Source organism: Doryrhamphus excisus, chromosome 17 (assembly GCF_030265055.1).
Source record: "Doryrhamphus excisus isolate RoL2022-K1 chromosome 17, RoL_Dexc_1.0, whole genome shotgun sequence".
NCBI classification, from domain to species: Eukaryota; Metazoa; Chordata; class Actinopteri; order Syngnathiformes; family Syngnathidae; genus Doryrhamphus; species Doryrhamphus excisus.
In genome coordinates this window covers 16,669,618-16,693,856 of record NC_080482.1, presented here as the reverse complement: position 1 = coordinate 16,693,856, position 24,239 = coordinate 16,669,618, and the positions used below count along the sequence as shown (strand labels likewise).

General features: G+C 40.2%; 1 protein-coding gene across 3 annotated transcripts in view; it reads right to left on the bottom strand.

Annotated features, from left to right (window-relative positions):
• The window catches only part of ntrk1 (neurotrophic tyrosine kinase, receptor, type 1), a 42,691-nt gene extending 19,562 nt beyond the window's left edge, over nt 1–23,129 (bottom strand). For 2 of the 3 annotated variants that reach the window (XM_058052893.1, XM_058052894.1), the window contains exons 1-8: nt 22,927–23,129; nt 17,083–17,157; nt 13,694–13,765; nt 9,406–9,474; nt 7,266–7,420; nt 7,042–7,184; nt 6,829–6,967; nt 1,646–1,978 (exon numbers count right to left, since the gene is read on the bottom strand). In XM_058052893.1, coding sequence (XP_057908876.1) covers nt 1,646–1,978; nt 6,829–6,967; nt 7,042–7,184; nt 7,266–7,420; nt 9,406–9,474; nt 13,694–13,765; nt 17,083–17,157; nt 22,927–23,129 — 1,189 coding nt within the window. Of the gene's footprint in view, nt 1–1,645; nt 1,979–6,828; nt 6,968–7,041; nt 7,185–7,265; nt 7,421–9,405; nt 9,475–13,693; nt 13,766–14,913; nt 15,091–17,082; nt 17,158–22,926 lie in introns of those variants that run through there. The other variant, XM_058052895.1, reaches the window with a different exon arrangement.
• Nucleotides 23,130–24,239: the final 1,110 nt, after the last annotated feature.

Here is a 24,239-nt window from a genome sequence, read left to right as displayed (position 1 = left end):
ACAAAGTACCCAAAGTGCTTCACAGGGAAGTGAACCCATTAGTCATTGACACCTCAGTCACACGCTGGTGATGGTAACCTACACCTGTGTCCACAGCTGCTCTGGGGTAATCTGATGGAAACGTGGCTGCCAAATCTGGCCTATGTCTCCCCAACCACCACCAAACATTCATTCAGGTGTCTTGATGGCAAAGACAAAAAAAAGCTTTCTCTCTCTGAGGTTGGACGCAGTAAGTTATTTGAAACTTCTTCAAAGATCCTGAGGGTTACGAAGAAAAAAGTCAAGTGGTAAACCCAAGAAATGTCACTGGCTCCGAGCTGGAGGATCCCATTGGCTGTCAATCAAGACATGGAACCATCCCCGGCCCAAATGAAGGTTGTTACTGGTGCTGAGTGCAGTCCAATAACCATCAGATGCCATCTAGCAGAGAAAGCTTTTAAGAAGGCCTTCAAAGCCTAGTCTCTTTCAACTCCACAAAATTGCCCTTTTGTAACCTCGATGGTCCTGATGGCTTCCAACATTACTGGTATGACACAGAGATCCCACCTGGTATATTTTCCTCACAGACCCGTGGAGGACGCGCCATCGTGATCTGGGATGCTTTGGTTTTGAATGGAACGATGGAGCTTAAGGTTGTGCAGGGGCGTCAAACAGCAGATGGCTATGTGGAGATGTTGCATTGGGCATCCCTCATGACTGAAGGCCCTCGTCGGTGTGGAAATGACTGGCTTTTTTAACAGGATGCTGCACTTCACTAAGGACTTCTTCCAGAGGAACAAGATGACTATTTTGGACTATTTTTTCAGTTCCAGACAGTGTCATCCATCAGCCATCTTCTATACCGCTTATCCTCATCAGGGTCATGTTGCATTGGGCATCCCTCTTGACTGAAGGCCCTCGTCGGTGTGGTAATGACTGGCTTTTTAAACAGGAAGCTGCACTTTACTAAGGACTTCTTCCAGAGGAATAAGATGACTATTTTGGAGTATTTTGGACTATTTTTTCAGTTCCAGACAGTGTCATCCATCAGCCATCTTCTATACCGCTTATCCTCATCAGGGTCCCAAACTCCACACAGAGATACCCAAGCAGAGATTCGAACCTAGGTCTTCCCAATCTCCTGACCGTGTGGCCATCATGCTAACCTCCTCAAGACCTCCGCACTTTGGCATGCCATACTGCCAAGAGTTTTTTTAAAAGCGGTTCTTGTTGGGTGTTGGTAAAACACGGACTGCGTAATTCCGGTGCTAATTTGCAAGCCAATCCTTGCAAATCTTGAAATGGACCAATCAGAATGGTTTATTTAGACCACGGTCCGCGGTCCGCGTTTTACCCACACCCGTTCTTGTTGGCGATCAACCAATCAGCGATGGTTTGACTAGGAAAACATCTATCATGGCGTCCCTGCCAACATGGTCTAATTCTTCAACAACTTGTGAAGATCTCCTCAAGATCCACCAGTGCAAAATGTAAATTCTTGGAATTTTCAACTGGCTTTATATCAGGGGTATTTATCCCATTTATCCCATTTCCCGTCTCAAAACTAGACGAGCCTCCTGTGTTTATCATTTCATAATAATTGAGCTCAATGCTCAAATGTCAGCGATCAACAAAACAATAAGATTACAATAAGATCGGAACTCACCAGGGATGATCCCCTCCGGATCAAACGGGTCAAAGGGGTTGTCCATGAATTTCCCACTGGCGGTGGCCTCGTCCGTCCCCAGCCTGTTCTCCACCATCAGAGTGTATTGGCCATTGTTCATGTGGGTGGGCTTGTTGAGGAAGAGACAGCCGTGCTTCTCCGAGCCGTCGGTGGAGTCGGGAATGATCTGCGTGTACGTGTAGTCCGTCTCTTTCAGCTCTTCGCCGTTGTACAGCCAGCTGATGTTCACCTCCGGGTTGCCGTCCACGGCGAAGGGAAAACACCAATGGTGCTGCGGGACGGCGTTCCGCAAGTAGAGGATTTTGGCACGAACTGTTGGGATGTGACAAAGATAGGTCAATAATTGTGCTATTAATAAATCGACCGATATTCACTAATTTGGACTTTTTAAAAAGAAAAGAAAAATCTACGTTTATCACCACATTTCCTCTTTGCCATCACTGGTAACGCAGAAAAGCCAAAGAAAAAGCACAACGCACTGGTGGCGTTTTTTTATGTCAATTCAACTCCATACCATACAACTTGAACAAGAAGCTTGCCCTTCATGTTTCCATGAATCAATGTCCTCCATCTGTGTTTCAAACCCGCGTTATGAATAATAAATCCGGGTCAACATGTGGACCCGACCCTAAAAGCTACCTGGAAGCTGTTGCAAGATGTGAAGTTACAGGAAATGGCCTCCTGTGGATCGAAGAGACCCCTCGGTCAAACCCCTCGCTGTTCTTAAAGGAGACCCATTATGCTCATTTTTCAGCCTTCTGTATTGAGTTATGGACTACACACGCTAACCAGCGTTAACACAAATCTGTATAGATCTTCCGGAATCTGCACCTATTCAGCTGTATTTCTTTGGATTTCATGGTTACCGCAAAAACGGTCCATTTTAATTTATTCAACTCACGGCCCATCAGCAGTGCTGTGGTTGGTCACACTTGCCGCTAGCTGCAAATAAACAGTTGATAATAAACGGCAGTGTATCTTTTTAAATGTTGGCTTTTAACGTAGAGTCGTATGTGTTGGATTCCAAATCATATCCGGAAGTAGACACTGGACAGTCTGACGTTTCTCAAGAAAAGAGGTTACTTCAAGACGTCTCTCAATGGTAAGTAGCTTTAGCATTTTAGCGTTTTTGTCTAATGTGGCCGCTAATTGTGGCGGGAAACGGGTATTAGCATCCCCGCTCCTTGTATGCAAGAGCTTACACAAAATAAATATATATAAAGACTATATATTTTACACATAACAGTCCACCTGGTATTATTGTATCTGCAAATTGTCATGCAATTTGCTATTATTATTTATTATTTTATATTTATATTTAAATATTTTTAAAATAATAAAATATTATAATAATTACAATAAAATTAAAATAATAATTAGTATATTATTATTATGTAAAATATGCAAATATAACAATAATATTATATATAATTAATATAATAATTAGCATTAATATAATAATTATAATAATCATAATAGTTCTAATAATAATTATAATAATTATAATAATCTAATAATAATAATGGGCGGCACGGTGGTCTAGGGGTTAGCGCGCAGACCTCACAGCTAGGAGACCAGGATTCAATCCCACCCTCGGGCATCTCTGTGTGGAGTTTGCATGTTCTCCCCGTGCATGCGTGGGTTTTCTCCGGGTACTCCGGTTTCCTCCCACATTCCAAAAACATGCTAGGTTAATTAGCCACTCCAAATTGTCCATAGGTATGAATGTGAGTGTGAATGGTTGTTTGTCTATATGTGCCCTGTGATTGGCTGGCGACCAGTCTAGGGTGTACCCCGCCTTACGCCCGAAGACAGCTGGGATAGGCTCCAGCGCCCCCCGCGACCCTCGTGAGGAAAAGCGGTAGAAAATGAATGAATGAATGAATAATAATAATTATTATTATTATTATAATTATTATTATTATGTGCTTGTGTCCCTTTTTTCAGGAGCACTTTGTAAACAACAGACCATGTCAAAAAACGAAATTGATACAACCATCAAAAGGTTGGCTCAGGCCATGATGCCAGGTTGTATGTTGAGTTTAAATGAAATACTTTGGAAAGATTGGGCGGGCCGTATTCAAACACTTGGCGGGCCGGATGTGGCCCCCGGGCCGTAGTTTGCCCACCCCTGTTCTAACTCCATTTATAGGTCGATTCGAGGACGATTAGTCATGTTAGCAATGGTAGTCAAGTTTTTTCACCGCAGGCGTCAAATGCTAGAAGGCTAGAATTCGCTCTAATGAACATTGAGGAAAAATGAATGAACCGACGGGGTTTTTCGTCTGATTCCAAAGTTTAAAAGCAGTAGGAATAAAAGAAGGGGAGCCACACGGGAGCAGCGAATCATTGGCGGGGCGAGCCACTCAGCAGTAAACACCCACTGTTCTGGGAGGTAATTAAGGGTAATTAAAGGGCTGGCGGTTAACGAGCGTCCGTCCACCAGCGGGGCTGATGTTGATGGATCGGCTGAAGCGGCGCATTCAGGGCCTGCCAATCACGGCAGATGAAGCGGTTTTCCGGAGTAGGAGGCAAAAGTCCATTAGGCGAGGCTCAAATCGGATCTGAGCGAGGTTATCGGAGCCATTTTCCTGACGCTCCTTATCTGTCCCTGGATGCTCGTGCATCGGCCTCAGCTGATTGGCGCCCCTTTGCTCCTTTTGGCTCCTGAGTGTCACTGAGATGCAGATGATATATGATATATTTGTTGGCAGTAATGCATCACTAATGCATCTCAGCATGTTTTGGGTTGTGGAGTTCTCTAACTTTCAGACTAATGCGCCTGAAAGCGAACAAACGGCAGCCAGCCGCTCTTCAAGAGCAAAAAGAGGCGAGTTTGCTTTCCTTTTGTGCTTTCATTCTATCCTGAGCATTAAATGGGAGACATGGCTGCTGTACGTCACATGGCGCTATGTTATTGTATTATTGCTTGCCAGAGTGAGTGGCAGACGACAGAGAGCTCCATTAGAAACATGGCGGGAGCGCACTTCTATTTGTACAAGGGCCATTTGGGAAGGATAAGTGTGCTGCATTCTGCTTTTCTCTTGACAATCCACCCTGCCTTCACCGGAGAGACGGCCCCCGGAGAGTCCTCGGCCCCGACCCCCATTAGGCTACCGAGAACGTCTATTGAGCTCCCGAGCACGGAGCTTTATTTGACAGACAAAGCAGAGATCCAAGGTTTCCACCTTTCGGGATCGGAGTGCCATGTATGAACTACCTCGGAATTACTGCAGAACCTCTATAACGTCTGCATAGTGCATACACAATGTCAATGTGTACTTCACATATACAACTGACGGGGGGGGGGTCACTGGAAACAAGTGTGTAGCCGAGTCATAGAATGACTAGAATGTGACTGATGCTCAAACGTTCTTCACCTTTTACAAAAGAAATCAACACTAAGCCTCAAAAATGTCCCACAAAGTCAAAACCCAAGGCCTTGTTATACAAGTACTAGGACGGTCCTTATATGGGGGGTCAAAAAGATTTTTGGGAAATGTTCAACTCTCACCCTCTAAATGTGTTAGAATATCAATAAAAACTCACTGTGCAAAATTTTGAATTTTTCCAACAATATTTAGAGGTTGCTCAAGGCCTCTGAATATTTCCAGAATTGCTCATTTTTGAGGAAATTGAGGAAAAATGAATTGAATGCAACTTCAAAGTTGTTGAGCAACCTCTAAATATTAATCAATATTGATCAAATTTGGCCCAAATGTTTTTTTTTTCATTTATCCTAACATATTGGTGGGGTGAGAGCATGAAATTTCAAAAGTTGAAAAATAAGGACCACCATAATAAGTACTGCAAAAAAGGTCAGTAAGGATAATTCATAATGCCGCCTACAGAGAACATACTAGAACAGGGGGGTCTCAAACTCAATTTACTTGGGGGCCACTGGAGCTAGGGTCTGGGCGAGACTGGGCCGCATCAGGTTTTCCAAAAAAAAAACAAAAAACAACGCATTTATTAAAAACAGAAAAAAAAGAAAAGCTCTGATAAAACATTCCACTGTTCGTAAATATCTTAATTTTTATTTTTCTACACAAAATAAGATGAAAAATAAATAAATAAAACAAGAATAAAGAAAATCAATCAATCAGTAATAAATAAATATAATAATAATAATAATAAAAAGTTAAGAAAGCACATATAGTTGGTGGGTAGACAAATGATTTTTTTCATATTAAAATGAACAAAGCATTATTAGAGCCCTGTAGACATGACAAAACACGACTATAGTCACATTTATACTCTTTTTATTTACAACATATTGCGCAACTGCAGGGTCTCGAGACACATGCTAACTCGCAAACTAGAGAGCTAGCGACCTAAACGGTAGCCTTCAAGTTATTTCCTTTCAACTTAAATACCAAAAACTTACCACTTCCACACGGATAGGGAGGATAACTATTAACAGTTATTTAACCTTTAACATGAACATGAATCAAACGTAATCATTTTTTCTGGGTACATGATACCATACAGCATCCATATCAAACTTAAACATTAAACTTTCATATCAAGGCGGGGGCCTCAAACTAGTGTCCTGCGGGCCACATTTGGCCCGCGGGCCGCGTGTTTGAGACCCCTGTACTCGAACATACTAACTCCTGGGAATCTGATTATATGTTAATTTGAATTGCCACTTTTCTTTGGGAATGAGGTGTATACAAAGGTTCAATTTCTTTCCGTTTGAGCAAATATTGGAATATCGAATGGGAATATTTGAGTCCATGTGTACGTGGCTATTGGCACAACATCAGCAATAACATCGGAAAGTATTTCCCATGTGAAGAGACTGGCCCCTTAAACACGCATTCACTAACGCAGTCATTCCGCGTGTTTACTTGGCATCAAAGGGATGATTTGTCGGTCATCAGGTTTTGCAATTTATGGTGCTTAACTTTTTTTTACACTTGTATAAGTGACTTAAAACCGGCCAGTACATTGAGCAATAAAACAGATTAACAGATGAATTATATTCATTATGCTTTCTTTGTAGAACTTTGAGATTTCCGTAATGTAAAGTGCAATATAAATAAAATTTATTATTATTATTATTATTATTATTATTATATTCCTGTTATTTCCTACAGGAAGAATCCTGAGGTGTTCACCAGCGTCTCACCCTTGCATGCACTTTTAAGAGGACTTACACTCGATGTCCAGCTGCACCATGTCCTCTCCGGGACCGGCTTGGTTCTCGGCCTCACATGTCAGATTATGCAGGTGGTCCCCGGAGGAGATGTTGGTGAGGTAGAGGACCACTTCCAGTGTGGAGCCCCAGATCCTCTCCTGCTCGAGATGTACGGTGTCAGCTCTAGGAACACTTGCTTCCATGACATCCATCAGTGAATAGTCTGCTTTACCTGGACAATGAAATGGGAATGGAGAGACCTTGTTCGCCATCTCACTTGAGGGGTGGGATTTCCTGTCACATGACACTCAAAAGTCAGGTTGCCTCCTTCTTGAACCTTGTTGTTGGAGGGCAGAATGGTCACCTCCGGCAGACCTGAGACAAGGGACGACAATCCCCTATAAAAGACCCCCAAAGCCTACTCTTTGTCACCAGGTCACGTGACGCTCAACTCACTGCAGTTGTCTATGACCAACGTATTGAGCACAACGTCCTGTCCGCTGGACAGACAAGTCAACATCTGGTTGTCCAGGTCGCCGCGGTCGCTTCGTTGCCAGTGTTGCAACCAGTGTAGGTCACATGAGCAGAGCAACGGGTTGTCCAGGAGGACGCTGGGAAAAAAAAAAATAACACTAATAATCATCGTCTTGACTTCATTTGAGCCACTTCAACCTGAGCTGTTTATTTCTTCACATTATAAGCATCAAGCTGCCATAATGTCCATCACTTGAAGGAAAAGTTCATAAAATGTCACCGCGCCGCACTCCAAAGTGGACTGTCAATCACATCACTATAGGCAGCCATTCTTTGTTCTGGAGAAAAGCTCACGAAAAAGCTCTATATGTTCACCTGCGGAACACACCTCAGCAGATAAAAAGCACTCTACGTTTAACCTTTGTGGTTCTTTTGCACGCAATAGTAGCTGCACTTGAACACATAAAAGCACCGGGTGGCAGAACTGCTTCAAGCGGAAATGCAGATTTGATTAGCTGGTGGGGCGCTGTGCCTTGATGTATTTATGGGACCTATTATGCTCATTTTTCAACCCCTTGTATTGAGTTGTGGCCTCCTGTAGAGCAGCGACACACAATAACCCGCGCAGAAAACTTTTTCCATCTTGCAGAATCTGCAACTATTCCAGCTGCATTTCATTTATTTTGTACTTCCTGACAAAACGGTCTGCACTTTTTCTTTGTCTTTCTGTTTGTTTAGACCAGGGGTCTCAAACACGCGGCCCGCGGGACTAGTTTGAGGCCCCCGCCTTGATATGAAAGTTTAATGTTTAAGTTTGATATGGATGCTGTATGGTATCATGTACCCAGAAAAAATGATTACGTTTGATTCATGTTCATGTTAAAGGTTAAATAACTGTTAATAGTTATCCTCCCTATCCGTGTGGAAGTGGTAAGTTTTGGGCTATTTAAGTTGAAAGGAAATAACTTGAAGGCTACCGTTTAGGTGGCTAGCTCTCTAGTTTGCGAGTTAGCATGTGTCTCAAGACCCTGCAGTTGCGCAATATGTTGTAAATAAAAAGAGTATAAATGTGACTATAGTCGTGTTTTGTCATGTCTATAAAAAAAAAGATTAAAAAAAGATAAAGAATTATCTGTCAGAAAATACTTAGCAAAATATGTATAAATCAGGGGTCTCAAACATGCGGCTCGCGGGCCAAATGTGGCGCGCAGGACACTACTTTGAGGCCCCCGCCTTGATATGAAAGTTTAATGTTTAAGTTTGATATGGATGCTGTATGGTATCATGTACCCAGAAAAAATGATTACGTTTGATTCATGTTCATGTTAAAGGTTAAATAACTGTTAATAGTTATCCTCCCTATCCGTGTGGAAGTGGTAAGTTTTGGGCTATTTAAGTTGAAAGGAAATAACTTGAAGGCTACCGTTTAGGTCGCTAGCTCTCTAGTTTGTGAGTTAGCATGTGTCTCAAGACCCTGCAGTTGCGCAATATGTTGTAAATAAAAAGAGTATAAATGTGACTATAGTCGTGTTTTGTCATGTCTACAGGGCTCTAATAATGCTTTGTTCATTTTAATCTGAAAAAATAATTTGTCTACCCACCAACTATATGTGCTTTCTTAACTTTTTATTATTTGCCCTTTTATTATTATTATTATATTTATTTATTTATTACTGATTGATTGATTTTCTTTGTTCTTGATCTTATTTTGTGTAGAAAAATAAAAATTAAGATATTTGAGAACAGTGGAATGTTTTATCAGAGCTTTTATTGTAGAAAATCGAAACCAAAGCAAAGTTTATTCATTTTTCTGTTTTTAATAAATGCGTTGTTTTTTGTTTTTTTTTTGGAAAACCTGATGCGGCCCAGTCTCACCTAGACCCTAGCTCCAGTGGCCCCCAAGTAAATTGAGTTTGAGACCCCTGGTTTAGACCAAACATACCCTCACAATGAAGACGTTATACTCATATTTTGAAGTGTTCATGAACACACCCCGGTTTCCTGAGAATGAGGAAGTGTCTGAGATATGTACTGTATGCGGTGTTGGAATTGGGAATGTTCCCAATTTCCCAGTCCCTACAAGCATATGCACTTGACTTGGTAACAATGGAGAGGGACTCACAGGTTTAGTAGAGGTAGAAAATGAAACACCCTCCAGGAGATGTGCTCCAGAGAGTTTGACGCCAGGTTCCTATACGGGGGGAGAGAGAAAGAATATCATGAACAATGAAAAAAAAATGAACTGACAACTGACTAAATCTCTAAATCCAAATTAGTAACAGGTCGGATTGGTGTGTGGGTTGCTCTGTGGCCACACTTTTCTTTCCCAACAGTAACTACACCAGCTCCTGGACGACTCTCAGTGGGAAACCATAATGCATTCCAAATGGATTGGGATCAATGATCTCAACACCGGCCTGCAGCCATTCACTCGCAAACAAGTCTGATGTTTGCTCAGAAGACTGGAGCCGCAAGGGAGGAACGACTCCACTCACTTCAAATGTACTTGCAGACGTGTACTACTTCATTTTTTATTCCGCAGTATGTCATTTGTAGCGCATGCAAAAGGTAGATAAAGCTGTTGGATGCTGACCACTCATGATGCTATTAAATGCGGCTGCTGCCATCTTGTGGAGTTCATTAAAAAAAAAACTACATCAGAAGGTTGCCTACAGCCACAACCGCTTTTTTAGAGACCTCATTGGTAATTTGCTTTTGTCGTGTTGGAAATGATTTTTTTTCTAGATCCTAACAAGGCCAAAAGATGCCACTGTAGTTAATTTAAGCTAAGCTAATTTCACTAAGCCCACCCTCGGCCATCTCTGTGTGGAGTTTGCATGTTCTCCCCGTGCATGCGTGGGTTTTCTCCCGGTGCTCCGGTTTCCTCCCACATTCCAAAAACATGCTAGGTTAATTAGCCACTCCAAATTGTCCATAGGTATGAATGTGAGTGTGAATGGTTGTTTGTCTATATGTGCCCTGTGATTGGCTGGCCACCAGTCCAGGGTGTGCCCCGACAGCTGGGTTAGGCTCCAGCACCCCCCATGACCCTCGTGAGGAAAAAGCGGTAGAAATAATAAGAAATGAGAATAATTTCACTAATTGCTCTCTGGTTCTACCATATCTTACTTATTGTGTGGAAATATGGGCTAATAACTATAAAAGCAATCTTCACTGGCTAAATGTACTGCAAAAAAGGTCAGTAAGGATAATTCATAATGCCGCCTACAGAGAACATACTAACTCCTTATTTGTAAAATGACAAATACTTCAACTTGCTGATATAGTCCATCTTCAAACAGCTAAAATAATGCATAAGGCTAAAAATAAGCAATTAGCTAAAAATGTCATCCAATACTTCTCTACAAGAGAGGAGAAATATGATCTCAGGGAAGAAGTACATTTGAAACACTTCTATGCTAGGACTACGTTATGCTAGCCATAGCATTTCAGTATGTGGAATCAAACTATGGAATGGATTGAGTAAGGGAATCAAACAATGCACAACGATGAGCCAATTCAAGAAACAATACAAGCAGTTGATGTTTGCTAAATCCAAGGATGAAGAGTCTTGAACCAGTCATGATGTGCTATATATATCACTATATTGACACGCACTATGGTACACATTATGGCATTGGATGCTCATATCACAGAGTATTTCAGTACGGGACATAAAATTACAAAATTTTAAAAAAATTTAAAAACCAACAAAAAAAAAAACCCAAAACAAACTGTATTATGGAAAGCAGGAAGTGAACAAATGTAATATTGACACTTACTATGGTACACATTATGGCATTGGATGTTCATATCACCGAGTACTTCGCTACGAGGTGCATTGTTAAAAAAAACAAAAAACTGTATTATGGAAAGCAGGAAGTGAACAAATGTAACAGTTAGTGATTGTAAAAGTACCAGATGGAGGGGTAGGATTTAATAAGCTTTGCTTCTTCCTACTCCTTTTGGACATGTGGAACTGGGAACTGATTATGGGATGCACTCAATTGGAATCTGATGCATGTTCAAATGAAATAAAACCATTACCATTACCATTACCATTACCACTTCCCCTTTTTGCATGTTCTTTGCTCTCCTGTTTCAAGAGGGAATAAAGTCTCACAAACTGGTATTACATATTACAAAATGTATAAAAAATACATTAAACAGAATATTGTTATAATGCCCTGTTAAATGAAGTTATGCTAAAATCTGTGAGTGTCCCTTTGCTGTCAAATCGATAGCTGCGTTATGCTAACTCAGTTGGTACATGTCACTTGATTCATGAAACATTAGTAAAAGTATTTTTTTTTTTAATCTGACAGTAGACAAGACCAAATTTGGGCCCTAAATTTTGAAATCCTGTCCCTCCAAAGCTGTCCAGGGCTGCGATTAACCCCGTGCTCTATGCCTTCAAAGGCAGCAGCTGTACCATTACACCACCAGGGACTGACGGGTTTGCACACAACAAATCCAACGACTATCGGGGACGTTAACTGTCGCTTTTATGGTATTTCTTCATAGTATTCAAGTATTTCTAGTGGTACTGTGATGTAGTGATCCAATACAAGAGCTGAGCGAGTGGTCCGGTGTCAGACTATCATAATAATAACAAGGCTGCATATCCTGTCTCCAAACCCCCTCAGGCCTATAAAATGTCATCACAGTGCTTCTTCGATGGTCCTCGCACGGCCAGATTGTAAGCGAACCTCCCTCAGAAGACGACAACAAGCCTCACTGAGGGGGGGGCGATACAAGGCCAAAGGTTCAACTATTTGTTGTGCTTGCTCCCAAATGTTGGTGTCAAGATGGCCGCGCCACCGGGGCTCATCCATTACCTTCTCCCGTTCCTCGCCGGGGGAGCGTCAGAAGCGGCAACAGCGCGGATCATAACATCATCATAACATTTGAGCACGGAGGAGGCTCACAAATACATCTGTCACCGAGAAGCACCCAGACCCCACCCAAAGCCCGCCCCACCCATCCCTCTCTGAGAATTATTGATTAAGTGATAATGGACCCTGAGTGGAGTGTATTTATTATGCATCAGTTGTCAATAACCCGGCAACGTAAGCGAGTAAAAGGTGACTTGGTGGATGTCCTCACCAATTTTTCCAAGCTCAGTGCCTCATATCACACAAACGAGTATCATATTATCATATGTTGTGCATTCAAAATGAATCACAAACATTTGTCACTTGTAAAAATCAATGAGCCACGACCATCCAGGCTCGTAAAAGCTAAAAGGGAGGTTCGAGTTTCATCAATTTCTTCGCAAACACGGGGAATAAAATGTAGTAAGATCCGACCTAAGCGCAACAAATGATATTACCTGGTGATATGTAATACGCCTGATGAGATTTGACACAGTGTCTGACCCTGACACTGTAAACACAACACCGCTTTATTCCATATAGAAAACAATACATATACTTGATTATTTATTCATGTCTTTCATTTCATTTCAAATGTTATTTTTCAGTTATTCATTCATTTATTTGTGTTATCAGCGTTGTGAACATGTGTATTGTTAGCAGGAATTTTAGTCTTGTCCCAGAATATTAGATCTTTTATCCCCCATCCTAATTTTCCAAAAATGACAATTTGTGATTATTTGTTTTGTTTCTTTCACATAATTGTATGGCTTTCAAAAAAAACATATTTCAATTCTATGCTACCAAAATTAGTTTTCCTTATAACATTACAGGTTTATTCTTGTTAGAATACATTTTTATCTTAATATTACGACTTTTTTGTCACAAATTACAGCTGTTTTTTTTCGATTTCTGCTGCTTTCTTAATTTAATTTTCTTTGTTCTTGTAATTTTTTATATTGTATTATATTATTATATATTTATTTTATATAATTTTTATTATTATTATAATTATTATATTATATATTATTATATTATTATTATATTTTTTTAATATTGTAACTCACAATATTACGTTAGTCTTGTTAAATAGTGACTTTTTCTCATTAGATCATGTTTTTCTCTTCATATTTTGACTTAATTCCTATTAAATCCTATAAAAAAAATTAATTTTCTTGTTCAATTATGTTCTTAGAATGTGTCAATAAAAAAGCCCCCAGGCCACACTTTGGACAACCCTCTCATAATACAGTACTGATGTGTTGGAAAGTACAATTTCATACAAAGACACAAAAATGACACACACAGATGCCAATACTGGACTGGTCCACCCTGGACTGGTGGCCAGCCAATCACAGGGCACATATAGACAAACAACCATTCACACTCATATTCATACTTATGGACAATTTGGAGTCGCTAATTAACCTAGCATTTTTTGACCACTCGGCCTGCTTGTGTTTTCAGGGATCAAGTAGCTGTCTTTGTGTCACTGAATGACAACCAAAAACTGTAGAGACAAGAGAATCCACTTACACGTACTGCAGCTTGGGGTTGTGCTGGAAGGCGTTGGGGGCGATGAACCTCAGCTTGCACGATGTGATGGTTCTACGGTTCAAAAAAAAAAACAACAAAAAACATGGACTCAAAAATGATTGGCAGGGTCAATCATGTGGACAGCTTGTTGGTTGCACATCGGTGAAGCAGAGCGGCTGACCCCTGCCTCGCATTCATGGTGGGGGTGATGCAACCCGCCTGATGGAGGGGCACAGAGTGCGCTATCAAAGTAGCCAACAACGTGATGCGGAGGGGCTTCCCAGAAGAGAGGATGTTGTGAGAGCAACGCTGTTAATGGTTTCGGAATGACTATGGTTTTCACTGCTGCTCTTCATCAGCGGTGGGATGAAATGGAACAGCAATCAAGTTCCAATTCGACATTCCAGAAAAAGTGTCTGTTGTATTGCCGCTTGGTGCTCACAAGGTTTGATCTCAAAGTGTTCCAGTCCAATGTAAACAAAAAAGATCCCTGACAAGATTGTATTTGTGACCAAACTGAACTTCAAACTAACTTCAAGAAGATATGGTGGACTGTAATTATAAAGCTACATACACTAAAACGTAAAGATTTTCAGCTTTTTCAGAAATTTCAGGATGAAGCAAAAAATTCAAACGCACTTATTCAACAGTTTTATGTTTCACTGCTTTTTATACAACTTGCTGTTCTCTTACAAGTAGCGGAAAGGCTAAGTAGTGCACCATCCAGTTAATTATACTCCATTATCTAAAGGCATACAAGTATCTCAAGTGCGTCGCCATTGAAGCACCTCAGACTGCCACATAGTGGTGCGTTCCATATACCTGGGAAGTCGGACATTTGTTTTAAAACTCCAACTACGAAAGCTACTCGAGATCGCCACACTGACTAGTTATCAGCATGTGAACATTAGCGCGCCTAGCTAATCAACAAGCTTATTTTAAATGTCTGTTGTGTTTCTTTAACCTTACTTTTAACTGGGAGTGGACCTTCCGAAGCTTCATGCGGGACCTATCCTACTTCCCGGGAGTCTTGAACGTACCATTAGCCGCAGTTCACTCACTCGCGCTGGTCATGCTAGCAGTAAAAGGACTAGCATTTCTAATGTTTAATTCATTGAACTGTGTGCTGTCTAGCGACATAATAATAATGACTTTAAACTACGAGTTAGCGTCATCGGATGTTATATCGATGCCAAGGTTATTGTTTAATATGTGCTTACTGTGGTTTGTCTTGTAGGAGGAGCCTCCATGTTGAAAGCCAAGCCAGCGGAGGATGCTAGCAAACCAACCACAAGACATCTACTAAAACCTGTCGTGTTTCGTTATAGTGGGTAAGTTAGAAAGAGTTGAAAAACAACATTTGGCTTCTTAAATTACACATGTGTTAACAATCGCACACTTACTGTATGTTAAGTTGGCGAGCATTCTCTTCTCTTTGACAATAGAGGTGCAAAAACCGGGCTTTTTCAGATAGGCCGCCCTCCAGTGGTTTGGAGTATGAACAGCTACTATACACGCGTGGACAAAATTGTTGGTACCCTTCCGTTAATGAAAAAAATCAATAAATAACGAAAGAAAAGTACATACAAATTGTATGAAATTTAAGAAGTGATAGTCAGTGAAAGTGATGAGCCCACTCCTCATCAGCAAACTGCTTTACTTAGGTTTGAAGGGTGCCTTTTCCAAACAGCATGTTTCCAAAGTTGCTCAATAGGATTTAGGTCAGGGCTCATACTAGAAGCCCACTTTAGAATGATCCAATGTTTTCATCCTAGCCGCTCTTGGGTGTTTTTAGCTGTGGTCATTGGGTCATTTTGGGTCATTCTAAATTATTTAAATTATGTGTACAAATGACTGTTTACGCTGTACATTGTTCATATCTGATGCCATCTATTTATTCTCCACATTGTTATTTATTATTATACGGGAGCCAGGCAACGACATTTCGTTGGCAATTTCACTGCTGTGTTATTGTGCAATGACAATAAAGGAAGTCCATGCATCCATCCATCCATGCATCCAGCCGCATCCGTGTTTCATAGTAGGGACGGTGTTCTTTTCTTGACATGCTTCATCTTTCCGTCTGTGAACATTAAGTTGATGTGCCTCAGCAAAAAGTTCCATTTTTGTCTCATTTGTCCATAGAACATTCTCCCAGAAGCTTTGTGACTTGTCAACATGTCATTTGACAAATTCCAGTCTGGCTTTTTGGTGAATTGTTTTCCTACTTTCCGTCTTGTGTGGTACACACCATGTCACCAAACATTTTTCAACCTTTTTGAAAAACGTTTTTTTTCAAAAAGGTTGAAAAAAAAATCTTGGGGCACACCACTAACCAAAAATGTTATAAAATGTCACCACGACGTGTATCACTAAGTCTATTGGAGGAACGAGGCAATCAGCTACATGTGGCCACACGGACGAGTATTACTGCCAGTCTTTACACCACAGACACTTAACAATTACATCATTCATTCATTCATTTTCTACCGCTTTTTCCTTACGAGGGTCGCAGGGGTGCTGGAGCCTATCCCAGCTGTCTTTGTGCGAGAGGCGGGGTACACCCTGGACTGGTGGCCAGCCAATCACATATAGACAAACAACCATTCACACTCACATTCATACCTATGGACAATTTGAAGTCGCTAACTAACCTAGCTAGTTGTTTTTGGAATGTGGGAGGAAACCGGAGTACCCGGAGAAAACCCACGCATGCACGGGGAGAACATGCAAACTCCACACAGAGATGGCCGAGGGTGGAATTGAACCCTGGTCTCCTCGCTGTGAGGTCTGCGCGCTAACCAATCGACCGCTGTGCCGCCCACAATTACATAATATTTGCAGAAAATGATTAGTAAATGTTAATTTGAAAAAAAATTACATTGGGTAATTCCTCACGGCACTGTTGAAAAATCACTGTTCTAGGGGTACCACCATTTTTGTCCAGGCATGTTTATTTATTTTATTTATTTTATTTATTTTATTTATTTTATTTATTTTATTTATTTTGTTTATTTTATTTTATTTATTTTATTTATTTTATTTATTTTATTTATTTTATTTATTTTATTTATTTCATTTATTTTATTTTATTTATTCATTTATTTATTATTATTTTTTTGTTTAATTTATTTTTTATTTTAGTTTATTTATTTATTTAATAATTCTGTTGAAGCATGGCTGAAAATAAATTGTATTTTTTTTATGACTTTTGTCAGATTCAAGGTATTTCTGTGACCATTGTGAACTTTCTTTCATTAACAGAAGGGTACCAACAATTTAGTCCACATATGTACGCATGTCTTGACCGGTTTATCACGTATGAATACATTTAGACATCCATTTTAGTGTCAACATATGAAAAAAAAAAAAAAAAAAACACGACTTACAGGTTCTTTAGCTCTTTGTAGTTACCCAGATCCAGTTCTGTGATATTTTCCAGGCCGGCTTGGTTTTCGATGTAACTGGAAAAGAAATGATGTGTGTTATTGGGACAGCATCGGCATTGACTGACATTTTCAGTTACAGGCCAATAAGGTAAGTAAACATAAAACTGTACATTTTCCTTTCAGTACAGTGAAGTCCTCACTGTACTGAAGTCCTACAGTCCTCAACCAATACATAGAGCGACGTAGAATAACTTGAGATGTGCAGTGACGTACCCGCAAGGACAAGTGCCTCACTTTTAAGAAAACTTTTAACCAATATTTGAAAGGATTGATGGATGGGAACAAGCAAGGTTTTTTTTTTTTTTTTATGTCCTCGGCTCCGTTCTCTATTCATTCCCACGATCACTCTGTCACGCATGGTGACGTTACCGTTCTGCTGGAGGAAACATCTTCAAGCTTCAGTGTTCACTAACTGTGCTTTTTCTTCCCATGTTTGCGTTGTTTTTTAATTTTCTAAATATTTAGAATCTCTTAAAACAAAATAATTTCTGTGAATTTTAAGATTCCACAATATTTTTACTTTATTCCTATATTATAACGTTTTCCCCAACATAATTGTCCACAAATGACAACTTTATTTTGTTGGTTTCTCATAACATTAATATATTTAAAAAATAATCATTTTTCTTTAACATTTCAACTCTATATTACTAAAATAACCTTATAATGTTACATAATATTACAAGTTTATCCTGTTAAAATTGAGACTTTTTTTCTTGTTAAAATACTAATGTTTTGTCTCAGTTTTTTCCCATTTCTGCTGCCTTTTTAAATTTTTTTATTTTCCAACTATTTCAACTCTCTTCTTTTAAATTTTCAGCTCACAATTTAATTTTTTTTTATTTCCATAATATTTTGGCTTTATTCTTGTGACATTATAGCCTAATTTTTCAAATTGTATTTTTTTGGATAATATTACAATTTTTAAAAAAGGGTGGTTGATATGGACCTTGGCATATATGACAATATTTTTGGGATGTACCACGATGGCCATAAAAACATAAAAAAATGAGTCTTGTATAAAAAGCTCCAAACCTTAAGCCATATAATCAAATATACTTGTTTCAAATTGTAAAGCATGTGTATTTATTGGTAAGAAAGTGGCTAACTTTTCTAATGGTTTGTCAACCTTTGCACACAACAAACTCTTCAACAAACTGTAATGGCTGTGCTTGTGATGAAGGAAGATGTAGTCACCCATGCACTCTTGTTTAGACAGACGGCAAACAACCGGTGTTTTTTTATCGTGAGAACGGTCCGCCAAGAGCATCTGTCTTTCCGACTTCAACTTTGTTCTATTATGGTCATAATATTATGACATTATACTTTTATTTCTAGTTCTTTTATTATTATTTTTTTTATTTTATTTATTATATAAAATATTTATTTATTTTCTTTTATTTTTCTGGTCAGATGACAACTTGTTCCTTGTAATGTTTTAGCTTCAAGTGACTTTTTCCATTTTTGCTACTTTTTTATTTATTATTTTTTTTGTTTTCTTGTTAAATTATATTTTAGAAACAGAATTATATTTTTAATAAAACTTCACTTTGGACACCCTTGATGCCTGTGGATGACGGTGGATGAAAAACACAAAAAGTAACACCTTTTTTGTGGGCTTTACAAAGTTAGTTTGCATTTAAGGGCAACGACACAACAAAAATTACCATCAAAAATATTACACCAGCCTTGTTTCTTCAATTTTTTGTTTTTTTTTTTACTGGCTGGTACCACTTCAAGTATTTTACCCGAAAAATAAAATGAACACAACAGCATGGAATGCCTAAAAGCACTTGCAATACAATGCCATAGAATAATTCCATTTTGGTTATTATTAAAAAAAACTATGGATATACACTCTTAAATTACACGGCGACAAAACCATTTTTGTTGTTATCATTATATTTGAAAAAAAATCTACTTTTAGTTGTACCAGGCCTTAAAGTGAACAATAAAGTGAAGAAAGAAGGCTGGTCTAATAGTTTATTCCATGACTGTTTTTACCAGAATCATTTGAAAATACGCTGTAAAAATACCTCCAGCATGTGGCATACTTTTGTCCGGCTTTTTTTTGTGTGTTTATTCCCGTTTGATCGGCCCACGCAGCAATAATGTGATTACAGGGCAGGTGGGCCCGAGATCACCCATCGCCTTCACTTATTGGATTGAGCCAATTGGGTTGTATATCATCTATTGTTCCCGAGGGGGGCCGGGGGCGTGCATTGACTGGCAATTCTCAAAATTGAATTTATAACTCGCAGTATGATGAATCTCGGCCTGCCGTCGCACCGTTAATGGAGTCTTGTTTGTTTGCCGTTCCGACCGTACGAGCCCTCACACAAGCTGCCCGCCATTGTTTTTGGAGCGAGCGAATCTGACTGATTGATGGAACAGCTTCCCTTCACCAGAGACGGTACATAGTTGTAGGGCGCATCAACACGAAGGCGTGGCGGGGGGGGGGGGTAGATTGACAGCGGAAGTGAGTAATGGACTTTGCAGCACTTAACTAGCATCTCAGAAAAGTTTTTTAACAATCTCTTGGCATCTAATTGCTCGGTTTGGCGGAGGAGAACACAGGGAGAACAGCATGGCGTGGTGGAGAGCGACATTTCCATTTCAGTGCTGGTTTTATAACGCCGTACGGCGGCCCTCCTGCCATCACAAAGTACAAATGAAAGCACAAGAAGTGCGGTGAAATATCAACAATCGCCATATTTAACCTTAACATGGATTCCGAACGGTTCTCTCTCGCTGCGTAGCATTTTAAGTAAGCCCAATCACACTTTTATATGTCATCCTGCCATCGTGGTAGAAAATTGGGTGGTTGGAAGTCAAACAAGAAGACAAAAATGGTGGTGAAGTTAAACTGAAAGATGCGCCATCATCGTTGAAATTGAACGTATGGATGGGACAAAGCTTTTTTTTTAGCAGCGCCCAGATTTTCAAGATTTTCAATGACCTCAATGGTCAGGAAACTTCTGATGAACTGTTGGTTTGTTCATTGGTCTGATGTGGTTCCAACCAATCCTTGGTTATGGGGGCTGAGCATCTCAGCCAGACGCCAGAAGGGAGGACATGTACTAGCATAAAAGTGTGCTTTTTTTTGGTGAAAAACTTCTTATTGATATTTCAGACTCTTATATTGTACGCTGTTTATTTTGCAAAAATCAAACAAACTTCAAATTCTAATACAGTAAACCTCGGATATATCGGACTCGGATATATCGGAAATTCGCTCACAACGGACAGATAAAAAAGAAGCGATTTTTCTGTAATGCATTTCCAATAAAAATTCATTGCATATATCGGATTTTTTTTATAACGGATTTCGCCTATTTCGGACAAAATCTCCAGTCCCGTTCCAATGCATTTCCATGAAATTTCCCTGGCATATATCGGATGGCCGCATCGTGGCGCTCTGATTCGCCGAATCGTGACACGGGCCGCTATACGACGTCATTTGCAGCGTTTGCAGCGTTGCCTGCGCGTCCAGGTACATTGGAAACATAGTCAAGGAAGTGCCTTTTTATAACGGATAAAATCCCATTTACGCATATACCGGATATAAATCCCATATATGCGTAAAACGGACATTTTCCGGTATACGCATATAACGGATTTCGCTTATATCGGCCAAAACCAGTGGGAACAATTGAATCCGATATATCCGAGGTTTACTGTATTTCTTTAACTGAGTCGAGTTCAGACGGCAGAAGGGAGGACATGTAATAGCATAAAAGTGAAAAACTTCTTATTGATATTTCAGCCTCTAAAATTTACGCTGTTTATTTTGCAAAAATCAAACAAACTTCAAATTCCTTTAACTGAGTCGAGTTCCTACGAGTCATCCTTTGAAAGGAAACGGGTACTCGATTAACGCAATTCGTGCAGAAACTCGCATCTATAACGAGTCTATGCCCGAGTCTTAGGCTCGCACATGTTCAACAAGTTCTGTTTTATAATTGGTTTTATGTAATTACGTCCAGGTTTCTGTTTTTAATTACGATGGCGGTTCCAGGGGGGCAGAGTTGAGAGCAAGTCGGTCTCTAATCATTCAAGTCTCGAATCTCAAGTAAAGACCTCAAGTCAAGTCGAAAGCAAAGATATGCAGTCCAAGCCAGGACTCAAGCCAAGACTGGTTGAGTCAAGTCCACAGTCATAGTCACTTGAAAAAAATGTAGTATTGTACTACAGTATACTACAGTATTCACTTGGACAAATACAATGAATGTTTTTTGGATTTGTTAACAAAATAAGCCTAGTCTGACAGCATTCAGGATTTAGCTGGTACCCAGAAATGTAGTCTACACGGTTTTTGTTTGTTCTTAAATCTGATTGGACATCAATATATGCATTCAATGAGGCACATTCAAAGAGAATATTTGGTGGGAATTACATAATAATGTTCACTGTAGTTGAATACTTTGAACGAGGACACATTTTACTGAACACAGTCACTGAAAATTTTTGTCAAGTCCGAGTCATTGTTGTCCAGATCTCAAAGACATCTAAATTGTGACGCAAGTCTGAGTCAAGTCCATGTTGCGTGACTCAAGTCCACACCCCTGAGTCCCGATTCTATAAAAAAATTGGATGACAATAAAAACTTTTGAATAACTGAATAACAAATATGCGCTGCCCACCTTGTTCACAACCACATGACCTTGCAGAGAAAACTGTAGATTTTTCCATTCATATCCAAAATGTATATTTTTGTTATGTTTTCGTCTGCAATATCCTGCGATTCCCAGCCCTACTTAGCAAAACACATGAAGACGCTAATCATTCAAGTCTCGAATCTCAAGTAAAGACCTCAAGTCAAGTCGAAAGTAAAGATATGCAGTCCAAGCCAGGACTCAAGCCAAGAAGTCCACAGTCATAGACTTGAAAAAGACTTGAAAAAAATGTAGTATTGTACTACAGTATACTACAGTATTTGCTTGGACAAAAACAATTCATGTTTTTTGGATTTGTTAAAAATGTATAAAAAAATGTATATTTTTGTTATATTTTCGTCTGCAATATCCTGCGATTCCCAACCCTACTTAGCAAAACACGTGAAGACGCTAATACAAATACAAAGCTAAGCTAAGCTCTTGGCAATTCAGCATCATTTATTGCCATCGCTCGGGATGGCATCCTTGGGAATAATCATAAATGAGGTCACGGCAACCTTTTTGCTTGCAGACAGTCACTTGTCAGGAATTCATGTTTGAGTCCCAGTAATTGAAAAATATTTTATCCGGCTCTGTGTATCACAAATCACAGCATGCGGGGCTCCCGCTGAGAGTGAAAGGATGTTACACAAAGTACTGATCCGCTGACCTCAAACAGTACACAGTCCGACAGATCCGACTCCACAACACTTTGTCATGGCAACTTCTCTTACTACTGTGAAGTGGAGTAAAGTTGGGAAACACCAAGAGATTGTTTTGGGGATGGAATCTCTCCTGATCAGACATATTTGCATGTTGCATGGATCAATGATTACTGACCCAGAACGTGATACTCATCAAGGCTGAAGTCAAACGAGCACCTTAATCATCAGTTGGTTGGTGCAACTCTGAACTATCTGCAACAAATAGCAACTTTTTACTCAACTTTTCTACGGAACGTTGACCTCGTCCAAGTTCCGGGCAACTTGGGGCAACATAGCCGACCCTAATCCAGCGTTCATGAGATAAACAACAATGCCAAGCACAACTTCCATCCCGAGACACCAAAAGTCGCCATTGGTTCAGGTGCACGAATCGAGTACATGACATCACATGACATAGTACTCACATCTCCGTCACATTCTCGCTTTCTTGAGGAGCCAGAGCCGGGATGCTGGCGATCCCGTCAGGCTCCAAGCACTGCAGCATGGTCACGAAACACCGGCAAGCCGACGGGCATCCTCCCAGAGAGAGCGCCGGGGCCAGGCTCACGAGGGCTAGCGCCAGGGCTAAGGGTGCCGCAGAAGACACTGCGCCCTTTGCCACGGCCATTCTCACGGGCGGGTGTTCTCTCGCCTTGGCTTTTTTTTTTATGGTTGACACGGAGGCGAGTAAGCAAATTCACATCAAGTGGAGATCTCAGCTGGTGGTCAGGGTCCGGTCCGGGTCTGAGGCACAACTGTACTTACTGAGTAGCAGCAGCAGCAGCAGCAGGAGGGGCAGGCAGGCGAGGGGCCTCTGGGGACATGGTGGTGGTGGTGGGCTGCTACCGCTCTCTTTCTCCCTCTCTTTCCCTCTCCATCCGAAGGAAGGAAGGGAGGGGCACGAGTTAGCAGACATCTAAGACAGTGAGAAGGTGTTGGTGGGGGTCAAGGATGTGTTGATGCTGCTGAGGAGATGGTAGAGATGGTAAATCTTGGTGTGTTGGTGCAATGAAGTTTCGGTCTTCTTGGATGTGTAGTCTCATACTGTATGGAAGTATCTCAGTCTATTGACTGTGAGTATTTTTATGGAGCAATGTGGTACCAGTACCAGTATAGTGACCATTCCTGTCCATTCTGTTGGGTTTACTAAACAACCACTGCCCAAAAGCACCAGTGTCATCTTTTATATGTCATCCTGCCATCGTGGTAGAAAATTGGGTGGTTGGAAGTCAAAGAAGAAGATAAAAATGGTGGTGAAATTAAACTGAAAGATCCGCCATCATCATAGAAATTGAACGTATGGATGGGACAAAGCTTTTTTAGCAGCCCCCAGATTCCCAATATTCTACCAGCTGTGAAATAACTACAGATTCTCAAGGTTTACAATGACCTTAATGGTCAGGAAACTTCTGGTGAACTGTTGGTTTGTTCATTGGTCTGATGGGGTTCCAGCCAATCCTTGGTTATGCCAAGAAGGGAGGACATGTAATAGCATAAAGTGTGTTTTTTTTTTGGTGAAAAACTTCTTATTGATATTTCAGACTCTTACATTGTACACTGTTTATTTTGCAAAAATCAAACAAACTTCAAATTCAAATTTCTTTAACTGAGTCGAGTTTCTATGAGTCATCCTTTGAATGGAAACGGGTACTCGATTAACGCAATTCATGCAGAAACTCGCATCTACAGTAAACCTCGGATATATCGGACTCGGATGTATCGGAAATTCGCTCACAAC